The sequence below is a fragment of the Arachis stenosperma genome, chromosome 9 (assembly GCF_014773155.1).
Source record: "Arachis stenosperma cultivar V10309 chromosome 9, arast.V10309.gnm1.PFL2, whole genome shotgun sequence".
In the NCBI taxonomy this organism is placed as follows: Eukaryota; Viridiplantae; Streptophyta; class Magnoliopsida; order Fabales; family Fabaceae; genus Arachis; species Arachis stenosperma.
In genome coordinates this window covers 1,204,945-1,217,895 of record NC_080385.1, presented here as the reverse complement: position 1 = coordinate 1,217,895, position 12,951 = coordinate 1,204,945, and the positions used below count along the sequence as shown (strand labels likewise).

The 12,951-nt window shown below is 33.4% G+C and overlaps 1 protein-coding gene across 1 annotated transcript; it reads right to left on the bottom strand.

Annotated features, from left to right (window-relative positions):
• Positions 1–6,339: 6,339 nt before the first annotated feature.
• Positions 6,340–7,704, bottom strand: LOC130948250 (uncharacterized). Its single transcript, XM_057876958.1, has one exon. The coding sequence runs from the start codon at positions 7,702–7,704 to the stop codon at positions 6,340–6,342; it is 1,365 nt and encodes a 454-aa protein (XP_057732941.1).
• Positions 7,705–12,951: the final 5,247 nt, after the last annotated feature.

The following is a 12,951-nucleotide window of genomic DNA, read 5'->3' as shown; positions in this document are numbered from 1 at the left end:
TCTTGAGTCTCATGGTAAAAGGCAAACAGTGAGGTTTGTAATGAAAAAGCCATAGAGCGGAAAAAGGCAGAGAGTGCAAAATTAAAAGAAAAAGCCATAGATGTCTTAGAGTTCCTTTGTTCATCTATGTTGTGTATCATGATTCTGTGGGAATCCCCTTGTAAGTTGGGTTAGCACTTTACAAGTTGTAATCAGATTGATTATAGTGAAATTCCATCATGTTTGTGATGGAGACTGGATGTAGGCTGCACTGCACTTAGCAGCCGAACCAGGATATATCTGGGTGCAATCTTCTTCTCTTTCTACTCCATTTCTGTTTTCTACCACACACGAGCAAAAGCCAGAATTATCTCGTGTCAAGTGACGAGATAAAACAAAAAGTCTCGTGACAAGGGACAAGACAAAACTGAGTTGCTCGTGTCCAGTGAGGAGCAAAAACAGAAAAGTCTCTTCTGAAGATCAGCAAGTGTTAGCTCGAAAAAGGGGGCTAAGATTCAACCCCCCCTTCTCTTAGCCACTAAAACCATCAAGTTTTAAAAATCTCTTCTTGGAGTTAGAATACAAATACCTGTGATAGAATCGATGATCCACTCCGAAAAATAGCTCATCAAAAGTTGAAATTAATTCCTACAACATTTACATAATTCACTTTTTTAGGGACATAATTGAATCTAAACACAAATAGTGGGTATAATATTAAAATCGAACAAATCCAAGTGAGACCTAATTGAGAATGAATACATCCAAGTGAGAATAATTGAAAACTATAATCTGATTTGTTAGTATAATTGATAGTAGGATAACATTGAATCACTTTTATAAACATTTGGGATATAAATATGACGATTTAAACGTTAGGGACACAAATAAGACTTACCCCAAACGTGGAACAAAAACGATACTTTACTCTATATTTAATTAACTTCCCACCCATCCCATGTTTCCTTTAATAATTTTTTCTTCCTTTACCAGCTGAGATGATTCTCGGGGTCGGCTGGCATGTTTCTTTTGTTTTAATACATTCCCTATCTTTTTTTATGGGTAAAGTATTAAATTGTTCTTATATTTGGGTGTAATCCTGTTTTGGTTCTTAAGGCTTAAAGTGTTTTATTTGAATAAAAAAAAAGTTTCATTTAGTTTCAGTGTAATCTTGAGGTCAAAGTTAAATAATTAACGAAATGTCTTACATGATAATAGTATAAGAATAAGATCGATAATTTAGAGAACAAATACAAATTCCAAATGCACAAAATCTTAATTCATATCATTTTTGTGTTATTGTCTGTAATGTGTATATATCCATTTTAATTCGGTTACTAATGTTTGATCATAACACTGGGAGAGGATGAAACTTGCTATGCTTAGACATTTGTTTTATGATTTTCTTTGAATAAACACATATTGCATGCTGAAGATTATGCTTATCAATTAAGATTAACCGTAATTTTTTATATCCTATTTTAGGAGGTTTAACTTTGATGGTTTATCAGTGGTTAAGAGAATGGAGGTTTAATCTTAGCTCTTTTTTCTTTCAATAACACTTATTGTTCTTTCAAAACCCTTGAGGAGATATTTCTTGTTTTTGTCTCGTGCCTAGTTAATAGACTTTTTCTTTTTGTCTCGTAACCAGTTAAGAGATATTTTTCAATTTTGTCTCTTATGCAACAGAATCAGAAATGAAGTAGAAGAGAGAGAAACTCACACTAAGATGTATCCTGGTTCAGCTGCTAAGTACAATGCAGCATACATTCAGTCTTCATCACAACAATGATGAAATTTCACTATAATCATGATTACATGCACCAATTATCTATAGGAACTACCTTTTCTATCTGGGACAAGTTTAGAATCTAACCCTAATCCTGAACTTGACTTGGTAACCCACCAAGCTTTCAACTGCTAAGTGCTAAACCAACTTGCAAGGGGATTCTCACAGAATCATGAAACACAACACAGATGTACAAAGGACTTCTAGGACATCTATGGCTTTTTCTTTTAATTTTGTACACTCTGTCTTTTTCCGCTCTATGGCTTTTTCATACAAACCTCACTGTTTGCCTTTTTTCCATGAGACTCAAGACAGACAAAATTACAAAATGAAGAACATTGAAGGAGAAGAACTTCTATTAGCTTGGGTAGCTATAAGAACACTGTGCTTTCACTCTTTTGCTTGCTTCAAGCCCTGACTGTTCTCCCTTATTTATAGAAAGAAAAGCTTCCACGGTTGAAACTGTTGAACCAAGCTAAACTTCTTCTTCTTCAACCCAAAACCGGTTCGGCCAGAGAGAGAGAGAGAGAGAGGAGAGATAACCGAATGTAAAACCCAACATGCAATTACTTATGTGTCTTCCCTTGTCATCAATCTTCATCAATCCGGGCCTTCCATCTTGACTTGCACTCCAAGAAGGATTCCTAGCCCTTGATGAGTTCTTGATGATGACAGCTCCATCTGCTCTAACTTCTGCCTCTTCCATCATGTAGCTACCTCCTGTGATGGTTGATCAAAAGCAGAGACGAGCCATGCCTTCAAGGATCTTCTTCCTCTGACCGAGTTGATCTTCTTCTTTTTAGGGTATGGAGAGCTTGAGATTTCATCACCACTTCTTACCATAAGTGGCAAAGATCTCAGTCACAACATACTTCAGATTTTCTTTTTCTTGGAGCCATCATCACAACGGCTTCATGCTTGCTTCTAGCTTCTTCTTTTAGCTTCTGATAACTTGCATTAACTTCCATCTTCTTCTCTGTGAAGTGACCGAGAGTTATGAGAGAGAAGAGAGAAAAACTTTTAATGTGATTTGAATGAGAAAATCAAAATGAATTAATTTACTTCCACTTTTGCTTTAGGTAGCGTGTAGCACTAATGATAGCAATCAAATCAATTGCTGTTTCTCTCTCATGGTTCCAATGCAATTAAAACAAGTTTAATAAATTTAAAATACATCAAAGGAAGAGAGTGAGGTAACCGAAACAAGCACTACTCCTTTCTTTTTAATTTCAATTCGCTTGGTCATTCACCAAGAATCAGATTTGGGCTTGCACAATAAAATGTAGCCCAAATATCATTTAAATGATTCAGCAACATATATTAAAACATTTTTGCATAACAGGCTGATTATTTTGACAACCATATTGAGCTTGTCATTTTCTTCATGCCCAAAACATAATCTGCAACACAACAAAAATTATTAATCAGTAAGTATAATTTGAAGATCAAATTAATAATTTTGTAATTAATTATTTTAATAATATTTGATTATCATTAATTTAAATTAGAGTTTTTCAAACTCATCAAGTCTGTATAATTTATCATTAGCTGTTCTCTTTTCAGGAAAATTTGTTGCTAAAGGAGCAAATTCAGGTGCTGATTAAGGAAAGAAATTCTTTCAAAAATGCGTTTAGAATCCAGCATGAGCGTTTTTCTGATTATGATGAGAAGAACCAAGAGTTGCAGAATTTGAAGCAGTTAGTATCTCAATATCAAGAACAGATCAGAACTCTTGAGGTCAGTATCAACTTTTTCTCTATTGGGAAAATGTTTTGCAATAATCTCTTCATTTGATTTAAATTTCTCCTTAACATGCATTTGTATATTCCAATATAACCTTGTCAGTTTTACCGTTGTCTTAAATCTCCCATAACTTATTTCATCATTTTAAAATAACTATCTATACTTATAAAACTACACACATTAGTAGTAAATTGCAGGTCCTTTAATGCGTATTGATGTTGAGTTACATGGTTTTGTTGGCAGGTGAACAACTATGCTTTGGCAATGCATTTAAAGCAAGCTCAACAGAGCAACCACTTTCCAGGGCATTTCCCTCTTGATGTCTTCTAATTGCACAATGCAAATATAAGGAATATGTCATAATAAAGCTAGCAAAGTAGCTGAATTTTTTAGTTGGGTCTAAGGTTCTGTCATTATTAGTTTCTGAGGGGGAAGGTAGGAATTGCATTCCATATGCTGTCAACCCGGCTTATAATTATAATTTGATGTTGTAAGATGTTTTCAGTTAATTCAATTATCGCGGTTTCATTACTCCATTTTGTTGTCTTTTATTTTAGGTTTGGCTTTTAATTGTTAGCACTGAGCAAGAAGCATATTTTGCTCTTAGAGCAGCTTTCTCTCCAATATTGTTCATAAATGAAACATGTTGTTTGACTGTTTAGCATTACACTTATTCGTGCAACGTTTTCACTTGCATTTACTTAAGTTCTTAGAGAAAATTTAAACTAAAAATCTCCATCTCGTTATTGTGGGCCAGCTCCTCATTCAATTTAAATTTTTAAAAATTATCAAAAGAAACTAACCATGGTTATGTGCTCAATTTGTTCTAGCTTGTAGCAGCGAATAATTGAGGCATGCCATTTTAAAAGTTTGCCCATTCATTGCTCTCCTGTATTTCTCTTCCTATGCAAACTTCTCTAAATCTTATTATCTATCGAATGCAAGCACTGAAAAACCTTTGCATAATATTTCACAGGCCAATGGTGATACCACAAAAAAGTTGTTCTTTACAAAATATAGAGAATTAAGTAAGATGCTTAAGGATAGATGTTTGGTTAAATTTAGTTAAAACGTTAACTTGGTAGCATTTTTCTTAAAATTGTTTCCCTCCAAATTTAAACCCAAACTCAAATATAGATAAATCCACATGCTCGAATAATGTTTTATTCATCATCAAGATCGTCCATAATATTGTGTTGTTTCTGCTTTCTAGAATTAATTCTACATTGCACTTGAGACTTCTTCTTGGCTTCTCTGAAATTACTTGGTTGAAACTAGCTCCTTGACGCTAGCAGGAACGAAGCACTGAGATTATGGCTATCTTAGTTTGTTGTTGAAAGAAAGGATAACATATGTATATGCAGACACTGTTTTCTAATGCTTTAACCAACTTGTAAAGCTACTTACACAGATATCATACAAGACAATTTCTTATAGTTTTTACAGAACGAATAATTAGTTTGAGGATCTTCAAAATTACTGTTAGCAAGCTTGTCAAGAGAGACATGTAGCGTTGTTCTCAACTCTGAAAGAAAAGTATATGCTCTATTCTGTGAATTTTCATTAGGTGAAATATAAGTAACTTGGAATTTCCGATAACTCTTTTTTCTCTCTCTCTTAACAGTGGAATTTTTTAAGTGTGTTTGATTTTGTATTTGCAAATCTGGATTAGTATTAATGTGATTGTAATTATAGGATTGATTTTGATCGAAATTCATCTAGTAATAACTATAATATTATATGCACATCAAAAATATAAAATAAACTAGCAATCTTTAGATTGTCCATGATAAGCAAATCCTTGTGCAACCTTAAAAAATTGTCCATGCTAATGTTTAGATTTCGATGCGGAGAATGTTGTTTGTATTTTAGGCCTGGAAGCTTGCTTAACTTGTTTGGTTAATTGCTTTTCGACTTCTTCTAGTCCCTTCAGTTCTTGTTCTAACCAAGAGGGTACCACATACTCTTATAAAAGGAGAAGAAAAGAACATGAATCATTCTTTGAGTGTGTCTTTTGGGTTGATTAGAGTTAATTCTGTTTTCTAGAATTAATTCTTCATTGTACTTACTTACGCATAGATATCAAACAAGAAATCATGCATACTGTTTTATTCGTTGCACGTGACAAGGCAATTTCTTGTATAGCTTTTGTAGAATGAATAATTGGTTTGAACATCTTCAAAATTACTCTTACCAAGTTTGTCGAGAGACATGCAGTGTTATCTCAACTCTTACAATTACAAACGCCAATTTTACGTTTTCTTCTCAATTATTGATGATGGTAGTAATGTTTGCTTGGTGAACAAAAATTCTGTCATTAATAAGAGCACATTGAAATTTTGAAATAATAATTCAACTGAAGCATTTAAGGTTACGTAGAGATTATTTGGTATCGATGTGATTTTGATCAAAATTGGTTTAGTATCAATATCACCATGATTGATATTAAAAAATAGTATATATATACTAATAGCTTATTAATATTGAATAACATTTATGTCACAAGTAAGCATTGTTAGATGATTATAATCAAAATCAAGTTGGAAAGCTAATTTAAAAAATAAAACATAATTAATCCTTGATATCTTGGCATATAGATATAATATAAGTGGAATCATTCAAGTTCTATGAAGCTAGCTAATCCAAATAAACAATTGAAATCTTTTTAGATAATCAAACAAATGATTAAGATGGATAACAGGATAATATTCAAATACAAATTATTGTCCACATACTCATCATGCAATGTGAGTGATGGTTTATTCATAATGAAACACACAAAAGTGAAAAAATAAAAAAATAAAAAATGTTCTATAACATTGTTTTATTTAGGAAGCTTTAGGGTGGATAGCAAACCATGTCTGGATGAATGTGAGAACAAGGCCAAGTGTGGCAGCCAACAAAGCAATGATGGTCCATGGCGAGCGAAAAAATGTGTTAGAGGCCTCTCCCATCCAAGACAACATTCTGATCCTACCTCGTTTGGACTCAAAATGTGAATGGATTTGGTCTCTGACGTGAGCGAACCATGGTGTCTCAGGCACAAGAATGGTGTCCATCTTATTAAACAGGTCGGCCACTTCCTTGTCATTGGCAAGTTCGTTGATAATTATGCCGGCCATTCTCAGCTCCTTCACATCCTCCGGTTGGTCGATGAGAGAGCTCATGAAGACTAAAAATGAGCTGATCTCGAAGCTGTTGTGAAAATCAGGACACATCTCATAGGCTACTAGGTTGAAGAATATATGAGGTGTTGAGCCATCCACTCTGAGTTCTGGAAGCTGCAGCATTCCATCTTTGAAGCTGGGGTACACCGAGTTGTTGTGGGAATCTTTTCTCACACGAATCCCAGCTGCCTTGAGTTCCCGGATGGTCCCAATCCTGTACTTCCTGAGGTGCAGGGATCGCTTCTTGATCTCGTTGTGGTTGATATCTTTGTAGAATGTGTGTTGGTCTCTCATTAAGAGGGCCTTCCGCAGATAATCAAGAAGATGGACGGGGTCCTCATCATCATCTCCATCTCCATCCACTGCTACCTTCACTTCTTCATTCTCTGTTCTCTTTCTGGGAAGCTTAGGTGCTGTCTGAATACCATGAACTTGGAGGAAGTTGCAGAGGCATTTTTGGAGCCTTTCTTGGTCCTCACACAAGAGCCTGAGTAATTGGAAAGGAAGCTGGTTGTCCAAGATAAGCAGATCCTGGTGCACCCGTACAAGCTTGTCCATGCTAATCTTGAGCTCTTGCTCTGGATCAACTGACAAGTCTGATTTTTCCAGCAATTCTAGCACACAACATCCATCCACTATCGTAGCATGTGGGGACAGTATCTTCCTATCGTATAATTTCTGCCACATCGGTTTCAGGAACAATCTGTCCTCCCCAGAGAGTTCCCTAAATAAATCTTCAAGCTTTAGGTTAGTATGCTTAATATACATTGCTGCCCATGCGTGCCTATACAGCTGTCCTTGCCCAGGTGTTTCGTCTATATGAAACTCACCAAGTGAAATGATCTGCGGCCTGTAGTATCTTTGAAACTCATGCTTTTCAGCCATGTACGCTGGAATTCGTTGTATTTTAGGCCTTGAAACTTTGTTACCTTCTCCAGTTAATTGCTTCTCCCATTTTTCTAATCTCTCATGCAGATCATTTGCCCACTCGGTATAGATGGATTGTGTTTCCTCCGTGGACTCCATTGTTGGATGCACACTATCGAGTTGGTGGGTTGAGGTGAGAAAACAAATGACTCTGAGTGTGTTTGGTTGTTTTACAATCTAGTTAAGTCAAGCTCAAAGTCTTTGATTTTCTGTTGCTTAATTAACCAAAATCATTATGGTGTAAGTTCCCACCCACACTTTAAAACAAAAGGAAACAGAATAATAAAAAGTAGTGGCTTATAGCCATGGGTAATAAAAAGAAGAGAAAAGACAAATAAGTCATTAACCTTTTGACTTGACTTTTTGACCTTTTCAAAACTTGGACATATTAATCACTCATATTCATTTGGATTTGTCAGACCCAACAGAAAATGAGACTCGTGAGAGAATTTATAAAATGAAACAAATTAGACTTAAGAATGGCTATGTCAAGATTTTGAAGAAGTCATAAATTTAAATGTATTTTTAAATTCTTAAGAATTTAAATGTCCACCTACCAAAAAATCAGGAATTGATTTGTTATTTTCTCTCAAAAAAAAGTAGAGAGAGAAAAAGTGGGGAGTCCTTCTTTTGAAAAAGAAAAGAAACAATAGTATGGGAGTGATTTTCCTCAAATTGGAGGAGAAGAACAAAAACAAATCAAGGTAACTAGCAGATAGTTTATCATCCACCAGATGCATAACACCATAAGACTCAAATACAAATTATTGTTCACATACTTACGCATAGATATCAAACAAGAAATCATGCATATTGTTTTATTCGTTGCATGTGTATAGCTTTTGTAGAATGAATAATTGGTTTGAGGATCTTCAAAATTACTCTTACCAAGTTTGTCAAGAGAGACATGCAGTGTTGTCTCAACTCTTACAATTACAAACGCCAATTTTACGTTTTATTCTCAATTATTGATGATGGTAGTAATGTTTGCTTGGTGAACATAAACTCTGTCATTAATAAGAGTATATTGAAATCTTGAAATAATAATTCAACTGAAGCATTTAAGGTTACGCAGAAATTATTTGTTATCGATGTGATTTTGATCAAAATTGGTTTAGTATCAGTATCACTATGATTGATATTAAAAAATAGTATATATATTCTAATAGCTAATAAATATATCATAACTTATTAATATTGAATAACATTTATGTGACGAGTAAGCATGGTTAGAAAGCTAATTTAAAAAATAAAACATAATTAATCCTTGATATCTTCGCACATAGATAGACTAAATCCCCATTTTGGTCCTTCAGATTCACGCAATTACTCATTTTGGTCCCCAAAATTCAAAATTACCTATATTGGTCCTCCAGATTTAAGTTTTGGCACCAGTATGGTCCCTCAACTCTTTCCGGTGATGATTAGGCAAATGGAGTGCTGAGATGACACCCTTCCTGTCACGTTGGACGCTGTAACAGCTAGTTGATGTGGCAAGGATTGTATTTGTATCCAATTTAGTCCCTGAAACCCTAATTATCTTATTATTTATCTGAGTTATAATAACAAAGTTTTAATAAAGGGGGACTAAATTGGATACAAATACAATCATTGCTACATCAACTAGTCGTTACAGCGTCCAACGTGACAGGAAGGGTGTCATCTCAGCACTCCATTTGCTTAATCATCATCGGAAAGAGTTGAGGGACCATATTGGTGCCTAAACTTGAATCTGGAGGATCAGTATAGGTAATTTTGAATTTTGAGGACCAAAATGAGTAATCGCGTGAATCTCAGGGACCAAAATGGGGATTTAGTCCACATAGATATAATATAAGTAGAATCATTCAATCTTTTTAGATAATCAAACAAATGATTAAGAGGCATAACAGGATAATATTCAAATAAAAATTATTGTTCACATACTCATCATGCAATGTGAGTGCTGGTTTATTCATAATTAAACACACAAAAGTAAAAAAAAAAATAAAAAAATAAAAAACAAAAGATGTTCCATAACCATAACATTGTTTTATTTAGGAAGCTTTAGGGTGGATGGCAAACCATAAATTCTCAAACAAGTTTATGAAGCCTTTCTATTTTCCTACTCTGTTCTAAACTTCTAATGATCCAATAAATTTTTTTTTTTTAAATTTTGGTAATTGTTTTTTAAAGCTTAAATGCTAATATATGTCTTTTACTTTTGATTATGTTTTTTTCATCAAATTCGTTTTATTTTTCAAATATAATTTCACCAAATAGTTCCATTGTAATTTATGGTTGTAAAAAGCAAAATATTCAATTAACATAAAAATTAGTTGCTAATATAATTCACATATTTTTTAATAAAATATATTCTTTATAGGGGCCAATGGTGTAAAGCTACTTACAGAGATATCATACAAGACAATTTCTTGTAGTTTTTATAGAATGAATAATTGGTTTGAGGATCTTCAAAATTACTCTTAGCAAGCTTGTCAAGAGAGACATGTAGCGTTGAAGCATAATAATGTCCATCTTGGATTTTAGGCCTTGAAGCATTGCTTGCTTTTTCAGTTACCTTCTCTTGACAATCCACATGAAGTATGCATTTGTTCTTTGAGTTTAATTTTGATGCACTGACAGTGTAAAACGTGCAATTTGTTCTTTTGGATGACTATTCACGCGGTTAATGTGAAAGATAGTTATTTTTACTGATGTGGCATTACGTAATTAAATATATATGTAAAATTATTTTACACTGACAGTGTATCAAAATTAAATTCTTGTTCTTTTAAGGTAGCGTTTGGTAGAGAGACAGAGACTGAGAGACAGATACTGAGAGACAGAGACAGAGAGACAAGAATTAAAATAAGTCTCAGTATTGTGTTTAGTATAAAATATCGTTCAAAATATAATACAAAGACTAAAATAAATGAAATGACCAAATTATCCCTACTAATTAAAAGAAAAAAACAAAAATAAAATTAGGAATTAGATAATTAGAATGAGGGTATTTTGGACATAAAATTGTTATTTAAATTTCTGTCTCAGTCTCACACCCTGTGTCCCTACTTTTTAGAAGTACTGAAATACTGAAATTTTTAAGACAGAGATTGAAGTTTTAGTACCGGTCTCTAGGCCAACAAACATAATACTGAGACGAGTCTTCCGTCTCAGAAACTCAAAACTAACCCTATCTTAGTGTTTCTTTTGAAAAAGTATTGGGGTGAATAGACCTGATTTTACTTTCTAGAATTAATTATACATTGCACTTTAGATGACTTATTGGCTTCTCTTAGCGGGTTCGATCGAGACGTGTTACGATGAATCTCGAACAAAAGAAAGTTTGGGTGCTGTCTGAATACCATGAACTTGGAGGAAGTTGCGGAGGCATTTTTCGAACCTTTCTTGATCCTCACACAAGAGCCTGAGGACTTGGAAGGGAATTTGGTTGTCCATGATAAGCAGATCCTGGTGCACCCATACAAGCTTGTCAATGTTAATTTGTAGCTCTTCTTGTGCCTCAACTGAGTTGTCTGATTTCTCCAACAGGTGAAGTACACAACATCCATCCGAAACCAGCGCCATTGTGGCAAACATGTTCCCATCCTGGGGATGCTGATATGCAGCTGCAAGTTTTTCAATCGTTAAAAGCTTTCCGTACATCAAGCTCAACGTTTTGTAGAGATCTTCTCTTTGGAAAATCATCACATGTGCTTTCTGTATCCCATGGAAATCAGCACCTTGAAGATACTTTGCAGCCCAGAGATCCTTATATAACTTTCCTTGAAGAAGATCTTGTTTGGGTAGATGAATTGGACCAATTGAGATGATCCGTGGCTCATAATAGTTTCTAAAATCGACCCTTTCAGCCATGTGCTGTGGAATTCTTGGTATATTATGTATTACATCTGACTTTCTAATTTTCATTTCCAAATTTTCTTCCGAAATTAGTAGTTTGCTCAGTGCTCCTCTTAACCAAGGGTCGTCTATGCTCTCTATTTTTCCTGGGAACCTTGCAGAAGCAAGACTTTCGAAGGCACTTAAGACAAACATTCTTGGAAGCAAAGAACATGCACAAGAGAAGACTTGTGAGAAAACAGAGAGGAGGAAGAGATAGTATGTGTTAAGGTTTAATAATTTTTTCTAGCAGCTCCATTCCATCTAAGCTTTAATAAGTTTTCTAAGTTCACCAGCTAACTCCGGGGGTCAACTGACATGTTCTAGTCGACTTTTTTTAATGCATTATTGTTGTTCTTTTAACAGAAATAAAGAAATTTTTAAGGTATTAAACACACACATTTTTCAAGCATATTTCTATATATATATATATTTAAGAGGAATGCTAGGGACTAATAATTTTGGTGTTTTGTAACCATCAATTGGCCATCAATAGTATTTTTAATAGTGTGAGATTACATCTAATTGTGGAAGATCATTCACTTTTGTTTTGATGGTTAAGTACAAGTCAGAAAACATAAAAGTTGCTGACCCTAAACTTTTTCTATTTTTAAATGTGTTTACTATTACAACATTAGAAGCTCCATTATGCATCGTTTGTTAGCAAAAAGTCAAAGGATTACAATTTTTTTAAATATCATCCAAATAAGACCTTAGTCATATTTATATTTTGTATATTTGATTAGATATTACACTAGTAAATTTATGTATTTAGTACTTATTTCGGTATTACTGAATGGATAGAAATTATCTTTAATATATTTAGCAAATTTTTAATAATAAAAATAAAAATATTAAAAAAATAAAAAAATCTTTTTTAAAAAGTTACCATGTATATCTTTTTTAAAAATATTTAAAAAAAATTACATAATAAATAAATAAAAAATTATTTTTATATTATTATATTCAAATATAATTCATAAATAAAAATATATTTTACATTAGATATAACATAAAATTATTTTTATTTTTTTAAAAGATAACTCGAAATTTTGTTTTTAAAAACCCTTCCAATCAAACCCTTAGTTATATGTATCTGTAGAAGGATTTGTAAGAATACTTCATATTCAACCACTCTTATACCCTTCCAATGAATCTCATCTTTCCATCATTAAGAAAAAGAAAAACAAAATTAAAAGGAGTATTTAATACATACATACATATACATACACAGTTACACACACATATATACAGAGAGAGTATATACTCATTTTGGTTCTTAAAAAATTTTAAACTGGACATTTTAGTTCCCAACTAAAATTAATTATTTGATTGGTCCCTAACAATTAATTCTGTCAGTCACTTAGGTCCTTTACTCCGTTAACTCTAACGGAGGACAAAATAGTCCCTGACAACTCTAACAAGGGACAAAATGATCCCTGATCTCCTCTGTTCGGAAACGAC